This window comes from Stegastes partitus, unplaced genomic scaffold, assembly GCF_000690725.1.
Source record: "Stegastes partitus isolate 25-593 unplaced genomic scaffold, Stegastes_partitus-1.0.2 Scaffold952, whole genome shotgun sequence".
Taxonomy (NCBI): Eukaryota; Metazoa; Chordata; class Actinopteri; family Pomacentridae; genus Stegastes; species Stegastes partitus.
Window position 1 is genome coordinate 186,020 of NW_007578683.1, and position 21,070 is coordinate 207,089.

General features: G+C 42.8%; 2 protein-coding genes across 6 annotated transcripts in view; both read left to right on the plus strand.

The window, feature by feature from the left end:
- Nucleotides 1-5,246, plus strand: part of shroom4 (shroom family member 4) — a 72,029-nt gene extending 66,783 nt beyond the window's left edge. For all 3 annotated transcript variants that reach the window (XM_008294268.1, XM_008294269.1, XM_008294270.1), the window contains 5 exons: nucleotides 120-249; nucleotides 359-460; nucleotides 1,184-1,354; nucleotides 1,828-1,970; nucleotides 2,212-5,246. In XM_008294268.1, coding sequence (XP_008292490.1) covers nucleotides 120-249; nucleotides 359-460; nucleotides 1,184-1,354; nucleotides 1,828-1,970; nucleotides 2,212-2,368 — 703 coding nt within the window. In that variant the 3' untranslated portion in view covers nucleotides 2,369-5,246. The remainder of the gene's footprint in view (nucleotides 1-119; nucleotides 250-358; nucleotides 461-1,183; nucleotides 1,355-1,827; nucleotides 1,971-2,211) is intronic.
- A 1,813-nt stretch (nucleotides 5,247-7,059) lies between these two features.
- Nucleotides 7,060-21,070, plus strand: part of LOC103366517 (H(+)/Cl(-) exchange transporter 5) — a 37,294-nt gene continuing 23,283 nt past the window's right edge. The window contains exons 1-2 of one of the 3 annotated variants that reach the window (XM_008294272.1): nucleotides 7,060-7,472; nucleotides 7,994-8,143. In XM_008294272.1, coding sequence (XP_008292494.1) covers nucleotides 8,005-8,143 — 139 coding nt within the window. In that variant the 5' untranslated portion in view covers nucleotides 7,060-7,472; nucleotides 7,994-8,004. Of the gene's footprint in view, nucleotides 7,473-7,736; nucleotides 7,924-7,993; nucleotides 8,144-17,928; nucleotides 17,984-21,070 lie in introns of those variants that run through there. The other 2 variants (XM_008294271.1, XM_008294273.1) reach the window with 2 other exon arrangements.

Consider the following 21,070-nt stretch of genomic DNA (forward strand, 5'->3'; position numbering starts at 1 on the left):
ATTGCGTTTCCTATTAGTGTGTGTTTGTCGTCGCTGGGTTTTGTGACTGCGTGCATGTTTTATATCTCGGCCTTCTTGTTATTTCGCTGTGTAACTAAAACAAACTCTCCCCCGCCCAGGCGGTCCGGCGCGAGCTCCAGCTGCTCGTCCTATTACAGCACCTCGGCAGCCAAGGCCCAGCTCCTGTCGCAGATGAAGGACTTCACCGACAACAGGGAGAGGGGCGAGGACGACGAGCTGACCTACAAGGTAACGCTGCTCTCTGAGATTTAACGCACCTCCAAGAGCATCCTCCTGTGAAAGCCAAGACAGACGTGCGCTGCTGGTATGTTCATTCTGAGATGTTCCTCCTCTGCAGAAACAGCTGATGGAGAGCCTCCGCAAGAAGCTGGGAGTGCTGCGGGAGGCGCAGAGGGGACTGCAGGAGGACATCCGAGCCAACGCACAGCTGGGAGAGGAGGTGGGACAAACGTTCATTCATTCATCTTTTTATGGCCTTTATTGTGCTGCAACAAGGACGGGGAGTAACTTAAATCCCTCAGTTTGCTGACTGTGTTGGTCGATTTGTGGTTAAATCTTTAAATACATGACTGCAGCTGGATCGAGTAACGTCGATTATTAGAGCTATAAAATGTCAGAGTATGGCTGAAAATGGCTGTTTTGTTGACAAAGATATAAAACATTTAGGAAGCTATTTTCTTGATTTATGATGTAAACATGTAAGTAATTATCAAAATTGGTGCTGAGTCATTTTCATCTTACTCTCAATTGGAGTGAATGTTTTTGTTTACATTCTTGGTCAGTGATATCCTTCTTTTCACTGTTTATGGGCACAAAATGGCCACTTTATCTCCTGTGTGTTTTGTATTTGACTCGAATTCGCTGCAGCTCACAAATATTTTCATGCCTGTTATTGTCTCTAAGCGAACACATTTTTCCTCACACTGGGCTCGTTTTTCACTCCAATATAAAGTCCTGCACCTCTGCAGAAACAGAACAACCATGAAGAAGAAGAAGAGGGAACTCAGAAATATATGTTGTGCAATAAAAGTTATAATAAAAAAGAACAAAAAGAAAAAAACAAAGTTGACAAGTTTTGATTGCGTGATTGATTTGCCCCCAAAAAACTGTCAAATCAAACGACTTTCTCCAGATTGGTGCTTACTCACTCCTCACTCCTCAGGTGGAGAACATGGTGGTGTCGGTGTGTAAGCCCAACGAGGTGGACAAGTTCCGCATGTTCATCGGCGACCTGGACAAAGTGGTGAGCCTGCTGCTGTCGCTGTCCGGGAGGCTGCTGAGAGTCGAGACCACACTGGATACACTGGACCCCGAGACGGAGCACCACGAGAGGGTGAGGAGGGGGAGGTGAAGGAGGAAGGAGGAGTGAAGGGGCGCTGTGTCAGAGTGATGGTGTGACTTCACAGCTACACAGCATAAATCTCGTTTTGTGTCTGTGGTGCGGCGTGATCTTGGAGTGCAGACATTCCACACAGATCAGAGGTGCTGGCTGTTTGCTTTTGTTTTTGAAGAGGGAAAGCAGTCAAAGAAATCTGTTTGGCAAAGTCTGCGCTCCATGAAAGAAGCAGCTGGATTGAAGATGCACATTTCAAATGCACATATTGTGTCAGAGTAGGAAGAAAATGAGGAAAGGTTTGTTAAACATGAAGGGTTGAGGAACAATACGGGACTGAATGTTCACAGACTTTGGATGTAGAGGGAAGAAATGTGGACCCTTGGCTGATATATCCTGACTTTAGTCTTCATTGATTAACCATCAGGCTTATTTTTTACTGATTTAAGCGTATGGCTCTCTCTGCCCTGCAGCTCCCCCTGCTGGAGAAGAAGCGTCAGCTCATGAGGCAGCTGTCCGAGGCTCAGGACCTGAAGGACCACGTCGACCGCAGAGAGCAGGCCGTCAGCCGGGTGTTGGCCCGCTGCCTCTCTCCAGAGCAGCACAGAGACTACAGGTACAGGTCATTTGGTGTAAAACAGAAAATAAAGGTGCACGATGTTAATGGCCACGATTTAGAGGACATCAGGACCTCACAAGTAGCTCACAGCACAGGACAGAGAGGACAGCGTCCGACACAATATAAATAAAACATGTTAAAGTTCACAAAGCTCCATAAATTAACATGCTTTCAGGTGTCAGAGGTCAGAGTCCTTGTCTGACTCACTCTAAACTTGTTTATTTTTTTCCCTCCGCAGCCACTTTGTGAAGATGAAGGCCGCCTTGCTGGTGGAGCAGAGGCAGCTGGAGGACAAGATCCGGCTGGGAGAGGAGCAGCTGAGGGGGCTGAGGGAGAGTCTGGGGCTGGGGCTGGGGATGGGCATGGGCATGTCGATGGGATACGGACATTACTAACAGAAGAAGAGGCAGGGCTGGTCGCCACATTCAGTCTGAGTCGAGTTCAGAGCCAGGAAGACGAGTAGCTGCAGAGCAAGTCGCCGCCAGGCTGACACAAGAGGTAAACATGTTTGTAGTAACGTGGATTTGCACAGTTCCTTAAAGAGTAGTTTCACATTTATTCACTGTTGACACTAAATATGAAGCTACTGCAGCCCTTTCACTTAGTTTAACTTAAAGATGGGAAACAGGAGAAGGTACCACAATCCGCCCACCAGCTCCTCTACATTTCACCTCCTAACAAATGACATCTTGTTTTATGGCGGCTCAGAGCCAGACTGTTTCTTGGCTGGGCTTCCTGCAGCTTCATATTTAGCATCTCAGACTGTCTAAGTGTTCCTCTAAGGATTAGCAGACATGTATGCAGAGGTTTCAGGTCCAAAACAAGCAGCTGAAACAGCTCAAACAGCCTGAAGGTTTTTAGGTCGGTGGGGAAGAATAGACTCTCAATGATGGAGACCAAAGGAGGCACAAGTCCAAGGTGTCAAACTGAAAAAAGACTGGACTAATTTAGCCGTAACACATCCCTTAAAAAAAGAAGAAGAAGAGGAGGAGGAGGAAGTATGTGGACTAGCAGCAGCCTCTGAAGTTCACTCCAGCTGCTCTGCGCGTTCTCTTCATTAACTGGAGACTCCAGTAATCCGATAAATCTCCAAATGTAGCAGAAACATATCGACAGCTCATCTCCAGAGGGAGCAGAGAGCGTGTTCGCTGTTAGGAAGGAGGATGGCTGGATTACTGAAACCCTCGCTGGTGCGTAAAACAGCTGGAGAGGAGGATGTTTTTCCTGACTGAAATGGAGCGAGGATTCACACGGAGGGCGTCGTTTAACTAAACCCAACCAATGTTAATTGAATCCTTTTTATTGCATGTCGGCTTCGGAGGCCACCGAAAGTGTTCTGCTTCACGTAAAGTGCCTGAAACATGTTCTGTAAAACACTACACGTCCCTCCAGCCTGAACAGCATCACACTACGTTGCCAAAGACGTTTCCTGTCCACGAATGTGTCGCTGAGACACTGCTCACGTTTTACGTATTTAAAGCTTCTGGTTCAGAGAATCAGAGGAGGATTGTTCTGGTGCTTCCGTTAACCACACTAAAGCCAATATTGTGAATGTGCAGCATTATTAACTGCTAGAAGCTCTACTGCGTTCAGCAATACTGTATTATCGAGCATAATATCGTCATATCACTATGTATCCCCATTACTGTAATGTCCGCGGCGGTAACGCGTGGAGTTTGACACTCTGCTGACTCGTTACGCTGCCACCAACTGTACAGAAGACTCTTATGTTTATATTGTATACGGTGTGTATATATATATATATATATATTTGTAGTGCTTTTAATATTTGAAATGACTGGAATTGGTTGTAAAAGATGAACGAGAAGACCAGGAAGTAAGTTTACTGTATATTTTGACGGTGAATGAATCCAGAGGTGCGTTTGGTTTGCGTGGAACAAGAGTTGCTTTTTTTTTTTTGGTTTGTTTTTTTGTCACTTGGCTTCATGAAGCATCGAGTAGAGTTTTCAAAATGTTTTCCATTTTTTGCCCCAAAGTTTGTCCCACCTGACTGACAAATTCATACTGGGAAATGTGAGTGTTTGCTTTCTTACCAAGACAATAAGTCCTGCCCAGCGGCTAGTTGGTTTAGCTAGCCTGTTTTTACTTTTAGCAGGAAGTAAACAAACTAGATATAACTTTGTCAGCTTTGGAGAAAGTCTACCACTTTCCCTGAGTTTCCAGCCTTTGTGCGAAGCTAACATTCATATTTAAGACATGAAGAGGAAAGTGGTGTCAGTCTTTTTATCTTCATCTTGACTGAACAGAAAGTGTTTCCCAACATGTTAAAAGCTTCTTTTAAAAACAAAAACACTCCTTCTGGGTGTCTGTGTAGGTCCTCAGTCACCCAGATGATGGTAATCCTCCGTGTGTCAGTAGAAAGCAGCTTCTTCTTTGGTTCTTGAAGTTCTTTCAAGGTCTGGGCAGGCCTCTTGAATCAGAAGTGAAACGTCTTCAAGAACCAAAAAGACATTCAGTTGCTTTCCACTGAAGCTCTTAGGAACCCAGTTTGGGATTTTATCTGACGCAGAATGTAAAAAGGAGGACAGGTTCTTGTTTGTCTAGTTAATTATCCACCAAAACACCTCGACATCCAACTTTAAATCCCCACAATCTTCTGATTTGTGATCTTGCCAAAGTCTCCCGAGCTTTATCCGGTATCCTAAACCTTGGACGGGGCAGGTTGAAGGAGCTCCGCACTGCCTGTCTCAGTGAGTCAAGTTAAAAATGAAGAAAAAAACCTGCAGCTCAACCAGAAATGGTGGGATTTGTAAGAGGAAATGTGTACATTCTGGCTGCTGAAAGGAGAAATTACTGACGTCAAGTCAAAATACAGCAGCTCTGAAGACACAGACGCCTTTATTGGACCTGCTTCATCCGTTCACTGGTTGATGTTTGATTAAATAAAACACGTTCTGGTTAGAAGCAGCTTGAAGTTTGCTAAAAGTTAGTTTTACACTTGGTTTTACTCACTTTATTCTCTGCTGTGTTTAATACCAAACAACCCTGAACTTAAGCATATAGTTGTGTTTTTGTTTTGTACATATTAAATGTGTTCTTGTACCATAACAGCTGTTTTCTAGACTGACTGGAAACTCATTGATTTGACGGGAGAGGAGAGAAGTTGCTTGTTGGACCCGGTGTGAGAGTATATTTCTTCTGTTCGTGATTTCCTGTGTAATTTTGATTTATTGCAAAACCCCTTTTTGTAACTGCAAAAACACTCGTGTGAGGAAAAAGTACCATAAATAATAATAATAGTATTTTAAACTAGCTGCACGTCTCCTGTTGTGATTTATGCCCCGACGGGTGAACGGTCTCTTTATGCCAGTTCAGAGTCTCGACGTGTTCCCTTCTGGGGGAAGCTGTTGTTTAAATGTGGTCGGACGGTTGGGTAAATACGGCTGGAGGTAAATGGAGGCTGACGGATGGCGAGCCGAGTGCTGAGGCTCATTCAGCAGCTCTGCGGGAGTTGGAGAGTTTTACTGAAGGGAAGTTAGTGCCTGTGTCATTAATACTGATGTTCTGCCGCTTCGGGGTTCATCTGAGCTCTAAATGCAGGACTCATTAAAACATATTGATGTTGGTGGTGTGGAGGCCCAGAGATAAAAAAAAATAAATAAATCAACTACATAAAACCACAGTGGCAGATGCAGATTTAAGTGCTGGTGAAAAAATCTCCTGTGAAATCTTTGCTCTAATGAAAAGAAATCAAATTAAAGTCAGCATAATGTGCTTTAGTACAGCGTATTTTGTGAGAGTGTAGCATACATCAATCCTTTAACTGAGTGCTACTAAGAAAACAGTGTTTAAGGAGGTCACGGTCAGAGAGGAGGTGGTGGAAAACAGCTGTAAAAGTGAATAATCTGTGTTTTTGAGGGCGCGAGGGAGTGCATTCTTCTGCCCGAGCCAGACTGAAGAACAGAGGACTGATGGGAATATAAGGAGAGGAGGTAAAAGGCAAAACAGCCAGGGCTTGAAAGTACAGGTAAGTACAATTAAAACACGAAGGGAGGAGTATAATTATTGCAGTGTCATTTTAACAACTAAGATCTTGAATGAAGTTGTTGGAAGAAAGAAAAGACGTGACGAGAAACAGACCCGCTCAAACCAGAAACGCTGTGGGAGGCAGCAGTGTTTATGTTGGACTTCAAGGAGCTGACTGATGCACAGAAGAAGGAGGTGAATGAGTGGGAGGAACACAGAGAGACATCAGGGGAAGTTTTGTGGCTTATCAAAGCTGGAGACATGAAACAGCAGTAAAACGTGGTGGTCTGCACGTGTCGTTACTACAGATGACCACAAGGTGTCGCGCTTTCACCGTTTTAAAATGATCCGTTCCACAATATTAGTGCATATAAACGTTGGCTTTAAAAGTGTATTTTCCAAAGAAATAGTCATAATAATAAAGAAACGTGTTCTGTGGAGAAACACTATAAAATAGAAGTATACAACACACTTTTTGTAGGGGCAATATTTTTCAGTATTTTACAACAGCGAAAAATTCACTTAATCTTCAGGACCAAAGTTAGCTTTGATGAAACCATTTGGGATGAGTTTTGACTTATTCAATTCACTTATTATTTTCCTAAAACAACAACAACAAAAAACTCCTAAACCCTTTAAATGTGCAAGTTTCCATACCCTACTTTTAAAAAGTATGAGAAGTTTAAATATATCGTCATGTGTTCCTGGATCTAGAAGATATTTTTGGCAGGTTGTAAGATTTTTTTTTTTTAATATCACAGCAGTTTGATTTAGTATTTTATAATAATATTAATGCATCATATACTACTGTTATTATTACTACTACTTCTATAATGCGGGTTTATTTGAAAGGGAAAAAAATCGACAACCAATTCAGCGAACTGCTCCACTGACCCAATTGGAGCAGCGATAGCTCTTAACTCGACTAATTTTCCTGCCGTCCAGATGCTCTGTCAAGTTAGCCAAAACCAGGCGGAGAAACCGGAAATGAGATTGTCAGCTTTAATATTCAATTTTACTTTTTTGTGAAATGAGGAACAATTTATCTGCTAATCAGTAAAAGTAAAGCATATGTTGGTTTTGTGTCATAGCGTATTAAGAATAAATATGGCCTTAGAAATAAAATGATAAAACATGTCACGGCAACTAGTTTGTACGTAACTTTATTAATCCGCTTAACGGAAGTCACGTCTGATTTTAGCGACATTGACGCTAGCTTGGTTATTTAACTGGCAAAAACAACAAATATTGTAGAGAATTTTGATTTATTTCAAGAATTCTGTCATCCAAACGGAGTAACTGTGTTTTTTGGCTTCATTTGGAGCATGTAGTTGTCGTTAAAGCCGTCGTTTGTGGGGCCCAGACAATGACGCAGGGTTTCCACGGAGCGGTTAAGTTTACATAGGCTACTGTTGACTCAAGCAGCTACAGTAGAAGACGGCGGCGGAGCAAATCCGAGTCACAAGACTTCTTCAGTGAGCTGCACGGCTGCTTTCTCTCCCCCCTCCACAGGTACGATAAAGCCGTAACTCGGCATTTTATTCATTAAACTGCTTGTAAACGAAGCTGGGTGAAGCGCGGTAATTATTTAACCAAGTTAGCCGGACGGTTGTATTTTGTTGACTTGACACTGGAATAGCAGCTTAAGCTAGGCTAATAATCTGCTTTCCGTCGGCCGCGGCTTGTGTTTTCCACTTGCGAGGCGGCTTTCGCTGCAAAACCGCAGAGATAGAACCGAGAATAGAAGTGCAAAGAAAGAGCGGAAACGGTTGCGAAAACTTGGCTGTAATTGGAGATGTGCTGTCATTACTGCCTGCGATGAGCCGGCTGATAGGAGCAGCTGCGGGTGTCCCGGCAGCCTGATCTCCGGAGCTCCAACATCTTATTGGGGGGGAATAAGACATTTCCTGTTATTCGGGGACCATGTTTCAGTTTTGGGGGAGACTGCATCGGACGCTTGCAGGTGATAGAGGTAATTACAGCTGATATTCACACTGCACGGACCGCTGGTTAAACGTTGCTGTCGCGAACAGGTTCCGAAGGGATGGAAAACCCCGGCTACTGCTCCGGGAGCTTCGACGGCCTTCATCACCCCAGCGACGATGATGATGACGAGATGGTGGACATCGCAGGAGCCACTCTGGACTTTTCCACCACAGACGACGTGCCTCCTCTCAGCTCAGGTACCTTTGCTCCGACGCCGCTCCAGGAAAGGGTTAAACCAGCTCAGACGCTGGCAGGGTTGAAATGAAAGTATTTTTGCAGGAGCATGTTCGCATTTTTTTGCAGATTTTGCACCGATTGCAGACACAGCAATGAAAAACGATCTAGGAAAGTGCATGCTTAAGGTCTTAATTCACATTTTCAAGTTTTTAAGATTGACTGCACAGTTTAAACTCTGTGACTGGCTGGAGCTCAGTTCCAAGAGGCTTCTTCTGTTCAGACTGATTGGGAGTCCAGATATATGTTGTCATCACCAAATCAGAAAGCTCATGGCTTTCTAACATCCCCAACCTCTCAAGGTGTTGTTGGTGGTAAAACTGGGTGAGGAAGGATGTCAAAACTGCATTATAAGTACCTGATAAGTTGCAGTATAGACCCTCCTCTGTTGAACTCAGATGGCTTCCTTATCTCCTCTCTCAATTTATCTATTTAACGACTTGTGAATGTACACAGACACATGATGAGCATCCACAGTCACAGAAGTCTAAATATCAATCTGGGGCAACCAAGAGGTTCGATGCACTGACCATATAATCACACTTTACCTGCAGCTAAAATGGAATTAATTGCACCTCTTTTATTAGGAGATCTAATCTGTGTTCCTTGTAGTGAGAGGTTTCTTTACATAGTGTGTCCTCTTATAAACAAATGTAACCATGTGATTAACTTCACGGTGTTTACTGTTTTGGCTTTTACAACATGTGGACTTTGTTTGATTGCACAATTATGGCGTCTCATCAGTTCTGTTAACGTGTGAGATGACATGTTCAGAGCTGCTACGATTATTAGTAATCAGGGAGGTGGACAGGTGATATTTGGAGCTCCATCAGTGCCAAAGTAGAGTGCTTTTTAATTCATTTATTTTTATCAGGAATTGGTTGAAAAGTAATGATGAATGCTGCCTCTGATAATCACATAAGAATTTCCAGGAGTTGTTGGTATTGAATTCAGTGCTTGGCAGCGTTGCACAACTTCAGTAAACTTTGTTTTCTCTCTTTGAAGCTGCCGATTTTTGAACTTTTGGCAACTTTACTGTCAACAGTAGAGGTAGAAGGTAACTGAGTTTGTTGTATTTTAACAGAAAAACGCTGCTCTACGGATGCTAGTGTGGCTACAAGGCTACCTCCAGATTGAAAGCCTTGGCACAAGATATAATGAGCTCATTATTGTTCTCAAAGTGTTCCTGAAGCTGTGTTTTTTCTTGGTGATTAGAAAACTTGAGCAGCGCGAGCAGAAACAAAGCGCTGACAGCGTGTGAGCGGTGCTTGTTTGCACAGTCCATTGTGTGACTGTTGCTGCCCAGAAGTATCGATAAGATATATCTGTAGCTGCAGTGTGTGTGTCACATGCTTCCAGCAAGTCGTGGTCATACGTCTGATGAATCAGTCACTATATACGTGCAACTAGACTTACTGTATTTTTATGTGACTTCACATAGAAACAGCGTTTAAAAGTGAGTTATGTTGGTGGTATTGTTTAAAGCAGTGTCGTAGGTTTCCCTAATCTCCAGCACCCACTCTTTCCTGTCCAAGTCTGCCTGGTTACTGCTGATGTCATCACCAAACCTCACCCGCTATGATGACAACACCTTGTGGTTTGATTTCTAACTTTTAATGCTCAGAGACCAGAATTGATTTAACTTTAACAACAACTCTGATTATGTTTTTATCATGACGTCACTCTAAGACCTCATTAGTTCACTTCATACACCTGTTAAGTTAGCTAATTAGAGCAGGGATCAATTAAAAGTCTAGTGGGAAGGGTAATATACTAACATGTTAACGAGCAAGATGAAAGGTCATTTTTTTGTTGTTGGCTTGAGAGGAGGTTTGTACGTGTTTTGTTTGTAAAGCCTGCAGCTCCAGGCAAAGTTACTGCTGAGTCTTTGGTATTGATTAACAATCCTGTTCACCTCCAGCAGATGAAATACGGTGAATTCATGCTGTGGACAAGTTTAAATGTTACTCTGGTTCCCCTGCAAAGTGTCTCTAAGTCATTTAAAGCATTGCAGGATTTTTCTTTTCCCCCTCAAACAACAAAGATTCATGATCAACAGTATTCTGTGTTTATTCCAGCGTTCAACATAGATACAGCTGCTGATATTGTCTTATCTCGTTATTTTGGTGGGTCTTCCTTCCCTCCTCCAAACAAGAAGAATACCTTGACCAGTGCCTAATACTGGGATAGCCTCCCAGTAGTTTGCACATCCTGAATCCTAAATAGTTTCTTATGAGATAAAGCTGCTTCAACTGTGAGAAATAACCTTGTTTGTGAGGCTAGGATTGTGCATTTTATCGTGCTTCGGCACATTATAACACTTATCAACTAAGCAAAACCCTCATCACACTCATCATCACGCCTGGACAACTATAACAGCCTGTTCACGAGCCTAAATAACACAATGGCAGAGCAGCTACAGACAGAGTCCACAGATTTCAACACATTACTGAGGTTTTAGCCTCTTTATCCCGTTTATTTTAGAATTGACTTTAAAGTCTGTTTAACTACTTACAAGGCATTACAGGATTTGGTACCCCAGTATGTCTCTGATCTAGTATCACCATACAGCCCTGTTGGAGGTCTGTTCTTTAGACTGAGGACTAAGGCGGGCAGCAGGTTTTAAAATATCTCTGTTGGGGGAAATAAGGCAGGTTGGGTTAGTGGCGTCTTTTTTTTCTTTACTCCACCACTTCCAATATTATTTCTGCTTAAATTCAGTTTTAGAAGTAGATATTACATTAATTCACAAAGTGCCTTGTTCTCCTGACAGTAAAGCGGTCATACATTTCACTGTTTATTATTTTGGTGGTTTAATTTGACTTCTGAGTAGTTTTTTTTTTTTTTTTTTTAAATTTTAATTGTTCATAGATTTTTTAAAAATGGAATGTGTTTCCTGTGTGCGCTGCTTCGCTACTCCGTTTATGTTTTAAAATGGAAAAACATAAAACAGGATTACACGAAACCACTTTGTTCCTTTTGATTTTCAAAGTTAATGGAAATATTTGGTTTAAAATAAGCAAGTGGGATGATTGTTTTATTTAATTTTTTTGCTTAGCTGTGAATGTTTTTTTTGCTATTTCACAGGAAAGCTAATTGTACGTTTGTACTTTTTTCCTGATTCCACTTGTTATTCTGTTCATGGGTCATACCTTTCGTTATGTTCGTACTTGTGTTTATTTTGAGGAGTTTTAACGTCACTTTGTGTGACCTTTGCATGCTTTGGGTTTGATCATTTCTAATTTCAATACGGCTTGTTTCGACAGCCTAACGATCATTTTACGCTCACATGAATGGAACCATGAGAAATTTTAACTCGCTCACAAGCAAGTGGTCACATATGCAGCCACATTGGAGCCTGAAGGATTTCCTCTTAAAGCCGTCCTGATTCCCTCTTCACTTCATGCAGCCATCACTGTTCCAGCACATTAAAAGCAGTGATGCCAAGTGTCGCCTGATTTTTGCTGATGTCATCATGACACGGCTTGTAATCTGTTGTTTTCCTGAAGAAAGCGAAACTAGATCTCTGCCAGAACGTGTTCCCCACTCTGCTCAGTGGCAGGACAAGTTGGTGCATTCATACGATTAGCAAAAATCATTTCGATTTTCAGCAAAGATGGTGATATCAGTTGCCTGGTTACTAGTGATGTCACTGTGACATCGCCAACATCACGCCATCATTACCACAGAGAGATAAGCTTGTGCCATCAGGAAGGAAGGCTGGAGATGAGGTTGTCTCTCGGTGGATGCTGCTGCTGCTGCTGCTGCTGCTGCTGCTGGGCTGAAGCCTTCGTTTCCACTGCGTCAGCTCTTTGGGAGTGAAGAAACATGGCCTTGTTTTTACACTAACAACCATGTATTTTAAAAATTACACGGCGGTTTGTGAGAGAAAATCATAACCAAAAAGAGGTTCAAGTGAAAACGGGAGAGTCAGCAGAACTGGATGTGCAGGATTTGTGTGTGACGGTAGTTCTGTGCTTCAGCCTGATTTCAGTCCATGTCAGACTCCAGGGAAATCAGGAGGATGTTCGCTGGAAGTCCGGCTTCATGCCGCTCTCCACTGTGCAGAGCTGCTCTGTAAAGTTTAGGATGACAGCAGAAATACTTTGTGGTGTTTTTAAAAAAAAAAATCTGTGATCTGAATGCAAAACGCCAGAAGAGTTTAAAGTTCAGACATCCAGCTTTTAAACGAGCTAATGCCATCCTGGCTGTGTCCTTTATGACTGTTGAGCTTAGCAGTGTCCCAGCTTGCACTTTGTCACTGTTTAGACTGTTTTGACTGCACTTCCTCATTTTGTTTGCCTCTTGAGCCAAGTTAAAAATGTGGTTGGTTCCCCTCCTGCTCATGAGCATGCACTTTGCCATGAAGCCGTTGTCAGCCATCGTTCAGCCAGCCTTGTGTAACCTGTTGCTCCGGCAGAGTTTGGGCCTGGGAGGCGTCGGAGTCCTATCAGATGGTGTGTTCTTGAGCAAGGCATTCATTTGCTGAATGCCCCGGTAGCAGAGTATCTGACGTGTTCAACAGGTTAAATAACATATTTAGACAGTTGCCTTTATGTTGCGTGTAAAGCATCGCGTGTTCTCCTACAGAAACACCAGCGTTCCTTTAAACTCCTCTCATCCCTAAAGGAAGCGAGCGTGTTGCTGCTTGTCCCGACCGTCTGTCTTCGCTCCACGAATGTTGTTTGTGTTTTTGAAGGACGAAAGGAAGGATACACGGTGATAACGGCAACAATGCAGTCAGACAGGATGAAACCGTGCAGGCAAAGTCACAAACATGCTCTTGTTTATCTGCATTTATAGCCATATAGACTAACAAAACTACTTTATTGATGTAAAAATGTGAAATGTGTAGTCCTCTGTGATGATTTTCTCTGATGTTCATCTTGTCCCACTAATATATTTGAACCTGTCAACATCTACAAGTGTCACAAGTGACTGTTGACATCACTTGACCCCCGTCATTGTCATCATATTATACTGAAGCAAAGCGAGAGATGGCTGAAGAGCTGCAGCCTGGATCCAGCAATGATTTGGTTTCAGCTCCTAGTATTATCTATATATATATATTTTTATGATTGTGCTGCATTTCCCAGAGGCTGAAGTCCACAACAACTTTAAAAACTGTATCAGGGAGAGAAAAATGGAACCTGGAAGAACTTTTTTGTGTGATTTTTCCGAGAGAATGTCCTGCTTGGATGATAAAGCAGTGCAGACGAGTCAAACTACAGTTGAGCAGTTCATGGCAAGATGATATTTTAGCAAGTTTGACCAAACTGTTTTGGGACATACAGCCCACTGGCTTCCATGTTCCAGGTTGTTTGCATTGTGTTGGCTTCCTGCTTTTATGAGGTGCCGTTATGAGGGCAGATTTGCTTGTTTTGCTCGTTTTACTGCTGAGTATTTGATCTGTTTCAATCTGTTCGTTGCTTTATCACCAGCAACATACAGGTGAGGATTATTGTTGTTGCCAGTAATGGTTTTATTGCCGGTTATATTGGCTTTACATCCTCTCAGTACTGCTGCTGTCGGCAGTGGATTGTGTCGGTCACACGGTGTGCCTTCACCTTATAATGATCTACAGGGAGTGGAGCGGTTTTTATATATATTTCATAGTGTTTACATCACGTGGTCGCGTATAACGATGGTCAGACAGGAAAGACAAGATAGAAAAGATATGATTGAATGATCAAACGAATAAAGGAAGGGATGCTTTTGATGCTACAGTAATTTAAAGAAGGTGGCTGTGTTATAGAAAAGACCTTCAACCTGCATTTACCTATTTTATTTTAGGCCTCATTGAGATTAAGAAATCTGTTTTGCAAGAGAGAAAACAGGCAGCTGCACAAATTAACAACATAATTAAGGCTTATGTAACGATTAAGAGTATGTAACAGTGTCATAAAATTGCAAAAATATATGTCAAAGTCAGTGAGGATGACCAACAGGGCCAGTGTGAGTCAGCCTGAATGAGTCTCCCTCCAAGTGATGTAAAATTACTTTAGTGAGATCAGATATTTAAGATTCAGGCTTTTCTTTTTTGCAAATTTAACACTTACACAATAACATCCTGTGCCTTTGTGGCAGATAGAGATCTGTAGCTATGAAGGAGACGGACTAAGAGTAACTTTATAAATAAGAACACTGCCGTTGATTGAGTGTACAAGGTAGACCATCCAACACGCAGCGATTTAAGATTTCCCAACAAACCTCCATGGTTAATGATAGACTGTATCCGATGCATGTGCTTTGGAGGTGACATTCATGTGTTTAACATCGCCATGTGCAGGCATAAAGGAGGTGTCAAAAGGCCTCTTTTTGACCCTGAAAGCCTAATTTTAACCCTTTTTTACCCAGTTGTTGCTATGAGGTGTAAAATAATCACAATTCCGAGTTGTTGTTTTTTCCCCCCAAAACACTGGATCACAGCTCTGAAAACTGGTCCTGTGTAGATGGTTTAGTGGTTTGGATGGTGCATTTGAATATATCCATCCATCCATCATCTCTACACCTTAATCCTCACTAGGGTCATGGGGGGCTAGAGTCTATCCCAGCCGACTCAGGGTGAAGGCAGGTTCACCTGGACAGGTAACCAGTCTATCACAGGGCTACACTTAGAGACAGACAACCAAGCACACTCACATTCACACCTACGGACAATTTACAATCACCAATTAACCTCAACATGTTTCTGGACTTGTGGGAGGAAGCCGGAGAACCCGGAGAGAACCCACGCTGCAGAACATGGAGACTCCACGCAGAAAGATCCCGGGTGTCCTCACCGGTGACCTTCTAGCTGTGAGGCAACAGTGCTACTAACTGAGCCACCGTGCAGCCCGCATTTGAATATATCATTAGTTTTATTTTGTCAGCATGCAAAACCAGTTTTAGGTCACCTAAGGTCCACAAGCAAGTGAAAACCTGAAATGTTTTGATGAGGATTGTTGATATACGCTGAACACAAGTGATCCCAGGACAGACCCTATCGTGAGGTTAGATAACTTCAGCCTGCACACGCTGAGGTCAGCCTGATAAGTCGTTGTCAAGACAGTCGGTCCAGACATTCCTGCGTTGATTTCCTAATGTGATGTTTAAAATCGTGTGGTTTCTAGAGAACGTGAGCTGAGTAAAGGCCATCCAGGGACACTTTAAAGCCCTGACTTTCCCAACAGCTGCCAATCTGTCACGGTTCGTAGTAAGAATTCCTGTTTGGTTCATACATGGAACAAGGGATTTGTTCAGATTACATAGTCTCCCTTCCCCTGCAGTAGCCTCCGGTGTGTTCATATGTTCAGGACGGTTTTACTTCTGAATCCGTCACATAACAGTCATCACCAGGGAAAGGAGCCTTGAGCAACGATGATTGTTTAAATCTTAAATGAGCTTATGAGCTTTTGTCTGCGATAATGCATCAGGCTTTTTGTTCCTGAGATCGCTCATGAGGCTAGAAATCCCCCGAGGAGATGTTGTGGGTAAAGTATAAGCCTGCCTCTTATTTTCACAATATATTATGTTGGTGTGTCGGGTCAGGGTTAGACGAAAAACAATGCTTTCCATTATCACTCCATCTGGCTGATTGTTTGTTGTGTAAAATGTGGGAAAATAGTGAATAACGCAGATCAGAGTTTCCTATAAACCCTGTTATTGTCATTCAGTTTCTTGTCTCAGCTTACAACAGTCTATTTGTGCTAAAATAAGATCCTCACAGTTTAACAGCAGGAAACCAGAGAACGTTTGCTTCGAAAGTGACTTAGTTTGAGGGATATGAACAAAATTAAAGGCTTTAATTGAATCCGCGTGTAATAGAGAACATTGCCCTGCGGACGTTTTCTGCTTTACATCAGGACGCATCGAGAACGTAAACAGGAACGTGATCAAACTCTCAGCGTCACGTTGGTTCAGGAGTTTTAACTTTGTGTTTGGTTCAGTCCGAGAATTCGTCAGCGGTGACACATCCTGACTTGAGAGAAGTTCTTCAGAAGTGCTGTCCTTCCTGTAACATCTGAACCACGTTTCATCATCTTCTCGTTCTTTGAGCGTGTGGAAAGTTTTATCAAAAAAAAAGCTTATCAAATCAACTGCAGACGCGCTCATTCCTTGCTAATTCGATTTCCTCTGAGAAAATAAATGTGATTTAAATTCTGGAGCGTGGCAGATTAATGACATCCACGATAGCAGCATGTTCCAGAGATTGTTGTTGGTTGTCGGCGAGCGTCACGGGGGTCACACGAGACGCCCCTTCCCATGGAAACCAGACCACAGTAGGTCAAGGTCCAAGGCGTCACTGGAGACTGTATGTGTGTGTTCGTCTGTCTGCCGGGTTTAAAACGTGCTGCAACAGACGACGTGCTGCGGACGCTTGGCAGTCATATGACCAAGAGAGTTTTCTGTGAAGGATTGATGATGGGTTTGTATGAATATATTCTGCTTTGTCCCCTCGAGACTCAGACTGCTGAGCTCAGCGGGACGTCTTGGTGTTGCTTCGGGGACTCCTCGTTTCTGACCCACATTATTCTGAGAAGCACCGGATCGCTTTGCACACTGAACTGTCTAAAATGTAGCTGGATTTTTTTTTGTGGGCGTTTGTCTGTTCTTCATCTTGTTGTTTTTGGCTCAATCTTGTTTTTAATCATGTGTTTATTTGTTTCTTAAAGGTCCCATGTGGTGAAAATCCTCTTTTATTGTGTTCTGTGGTTGTTCAGAGGTCAAGACGCTGAGAGACGTTCAGAAATGGTGGAAACTTAAAGACCAGTTAGAAACTAATAAATAAGGAACCTGTGGGTTAATGAGTTTTTACGTGCTTCAGCTTTCGCCTGCTCAGAGAATTTTAACTTTTTTTCTTATAAATGACCCAAAAGTTGATGATTAATTTAATAGTTTGAAATTAGTTAATTGTTTTCTGTTCTGTTATGAAAGATAAGTGAAATCAAATCCTATTTCTGTGGAGAAATTCCCTTTCGCGTCACAACTTTGCCTTTTAGTGGACAATATTTCTAGCCTGGGCTGCCACCACTCTGTCCTTTACTTTGCAGTCACCACTGTCAGAGGAATTTGAGTGTGGTTTATCTACTTTAAATACACAGTGCCGTATATCTTATTTTACTCTTTTGTGTGACGGTCAGATAGCACAGTTCTCCTGAGGTCACAGCAGGGTTGAGAGTTCTGTAATTTTAGCTTTAGTTCAGCGTCTCTCACATATTAAGGCTTTTTCTAGCTGTTTGTTTTTATTTTTAAGTTTTAACCAAAAGCTTTTAACTGTAGTTTGGGGACTTTGCGTCACCTTTTTCGAGTATTACATGTGCCGTAGAGAAAATCGATCTTTTCCATAAGCCAGTTTTTATCAGACCAAGAGCTTTTCTAAAGGACTGCATTCCCAGAACTGGCTGAACAAGGAGTAAACGGACCTATGACTTGACCCTGTTACGCAGCACTATGTGTCACACAACCCGTCTTCCTGCATGATTCAAAAGGTGAAAGACCTTCTAAACACACGTGATCTCATTTTTATCCCGTGATCCGTCTCAGACATTTAGCTGAGCTCATAAAATACTCACGACCTATAAAAACAGGTCAGCAAATCATTACACGGATTAGCCAATCGTTGCTCACCTCCAGAGCTTTCCGACCAATGGGGGGCGACGTGCTGAGTCCAATTCCTGGAGGAGTTTAGAGGAGAGAAGTGATTTCCAGTTTGAGTTGTCTTGACTGTGGATACTGGTTTTGGGAGTGTGTGGCCTGGTATGAGAAGATGGGCTGGGAGTTCTGGACCAAGCAGCTGGATGAGGAGGAGCTGGTGGTGGAGGGTGAGGGAGAGCTTCGTTTGCTGCTCTGATTATTCAGTGTGCACTCTGCTGTCATGCTGCTGTAAATGAGAGGAGAGTTTAACATGCAGCTGGTGAGGGGGGTCGGTGCAGCTACCTGTGTGGCTGTTTGTCTGCATTTCTGTGTGTTTTAAAACCGCTTAAACGTCACAATCAGTGTGACTGTGCTGTGCTTTTGCTGATACTTTAAACTTTACCACGCTGGAGTTTAATCATTAGGACTCTTTACGACCCGTCTGAGTCATGTGGCTGGTGTTTGTGTGCTGCTCCAGCTTTGTGATGCTTTTGTGTAGACAGCTGTGTGAGTTGTTGTATTTATCACACAAAGGTCGGCAATAACAGACACATGATGACATCCAAACACTCCATCTGTGTCCTGTATTTCCTCTTTCTATCAATCTTTGAGGTCAATTTCTTTGCCTTCAGCTAAGATCCTTATTGTTACAGTAAATCTGAAGCAATGTGCATTTTTACTTCTCTTTTTGTGTCTTTCAGTCTGTCTGGATTACGTGAATGCATTTTCTCAAGGCTTCACTGAGTCTGTGTTTGGGCTCTCGTGAATTCGGTGCAAAGGCCAGTTTGTGTTTTTAATGGAGTGTATCCACTCTGTGTGGAGGACACTCGAGGATGCACGAGGACTTTGAAGTCCTCAAACCGGTGGCAAAGTTTACCCTGCAGTCTGACCAGAACTTCATCAGTGTTCATAGAGGAAGCTACTATTTTTTGTTTGCTGAAAGATTGACCAGATGTTTCAGTCTGATGCACAAGAATCTGGCATTGATTGCACTATATGGACCGATCAGAGCATATAAGACTGAAGCTGGTGGATGATTTTGAGGGCGTCTCAGCTTTAATCTGTTAAAGTCAAGATGTTCAGAAGAGCCTCAAAGCTTTTCTTTAGACCAGTGGCTCCCAAACTTCTCAGCATCCGACCCCCCATCATAACAGCACCAGTGGCCCCTGCTAGCTCTGGTGAGATCTGTCCAAATCCAGGCACGACGACAACACACAAGAACACAACAGTCATGCAGCCATAAAGTTATTTTATTGTCATGTAATCCAGGCTACCAGCAGAATACATCCGTCAACGTGATCTCCATGTTTGAACTGTAGTACCGAGCAAACATACCGACTCACAGGCCGTGTGTGTGTGTTTGTGTAGCGAGCAGCAGACGCCTACACTGTTGCTGCAAACTTACTCGTTAGTTTCATTTCAAACTCACCTAATGAGATTTTACTGGGACCCATTATGGGTATAATTTTATTTGCACGGTTTAATTTTAAATGCAGTCACTGTTTTTGTTTTTTTTTGTAACAATAATGGCTGAAAATCTGCACTTTGATTATTTTTACATTTGCTTCTCGCAGCCCCCGCTTTGCGGACGACTGCTTTAGTAAACCATGACCAGAGTGACTTTGCATTTTCACAACACTTCAGTGGCTCTCTCAGGCTGACTCCGATGTGGGTGGGATACGACCAACAGCAGCCACACGCTTTCCAACATTTCATTTTTACACCAGAGAACCGTGACTATGACGGGTCATGAGAGGCCAACCAGCAGAGTCGTGAACACAGCTTTAATGCTTCTAACTAATGCAGTTAATTTAAACCAAAAAGTGCAAACAGACCCCGTGTGTTGCAGCTCCTCGCTCCGCTGGGTTCAGTTACATTATAAGCTTCATTACCATCAGCTGACTGCTGCATTTTTACCCTGCAAACCGTGATGTGTTGCACAAGTCGAGTTTTGTAACATAAAGACCGGATGACCCCTGCAGCGATATAAAATTGTTCTGTCACCTCTTTCATATTTTAGTTTTTCCTTCCCTCTCCCTCTTTCCCTCATGTCCCTTGTCTCTCTGTTGAAATCTCTCAGTTGCACCAGATGTTGTCAGTGTGTATTTTTCTGGCCAGCACATGCAGTTTTTTTGTCCAGCAGTTTGTTGTCTTTAACTTCCTGGTCTACCAGCCTTCTTGTCTTCTAATCCACGCACACAAAAATAGCAACAGGAGAGCGTTTTGTTCATTCACTGAGGAATTCTTAAACCAGTCTAACTTGCCAGCTCAGGTGTGTAAATGCTCCTTTTGTCTTAATGCATAGCAACGTTGTCCCGCCACATATCTGTGAAGTGGAGGTTAGCATTCATCAGAACAGCATTTCTGATCCTTTGTGAATGTTATTATAAGCTGAAATGTGACTGTGGTGGCATTTTTCCTGCATTGAGGAATCTTTGACGCCCCCAAAGAAAAATCACTGGGAGCAAGATGATCAGAATTAAATGAGAATTTAATTTAACCAGTTTTGTTAACTGAGAGTTTATTTTCTCAAGCATCGTTTATATATATATTTTTAATCGTATGGTCAGAAATAACTGGAAAATACACAGATGTCAGTTACATACAGCAGCACAGCCTCATTGCCGTTCTTTAACGCAGCCTGATGATTGTTACCGTCACACGTAGTCATACTTAGCAGGAAATTCTGTAACTTGGTGAGACTAAGAGTGACGTTCGATGTTGTGAAACTGATTCAGACATGCTGTGCCAACTGTGTTTTTGCTCAGCATCTTCGTGTCACTTGAAGCTCTTTCCTCAGAACAAGCTGTGTGTAAACTCTCCCAGACGGGAGGCACCACCTCCACCATCGCTCACACTTACATTGTGTCTCCCACTAATCGTGAAACGGAAACACCCTTTTTATTCCAGCCCAGACTATTGTTTGAGCCTCATAATGACACATGTGCCCAGACCCTAAATCAAACTGGGCATGCTTCCCTGTGTTGTTTCCTGTTTCAGCCGCAGCCTGTTTTTGATTGGCTGCTGCTGTCTGGTAATGATTGCTGGCTTCAGCTCAGACGTTGCCACGTACTCAGGCTCTTTTGTTGTGGGCCGCTTGAGGGAATCTAGCTGCATAGCTTCGCCTCAGATGCTCATCAATATAGTATTGTCCAGAACAGTGTTATCAGAACAACAACAATGGGTTATAATACACATTTTCTGGATCTGTTTTGCCCCATTGTCTTTGATCTGTATCTACAGTCAGCAGGAGCAGTGGAGTTGCCACTGTTAGC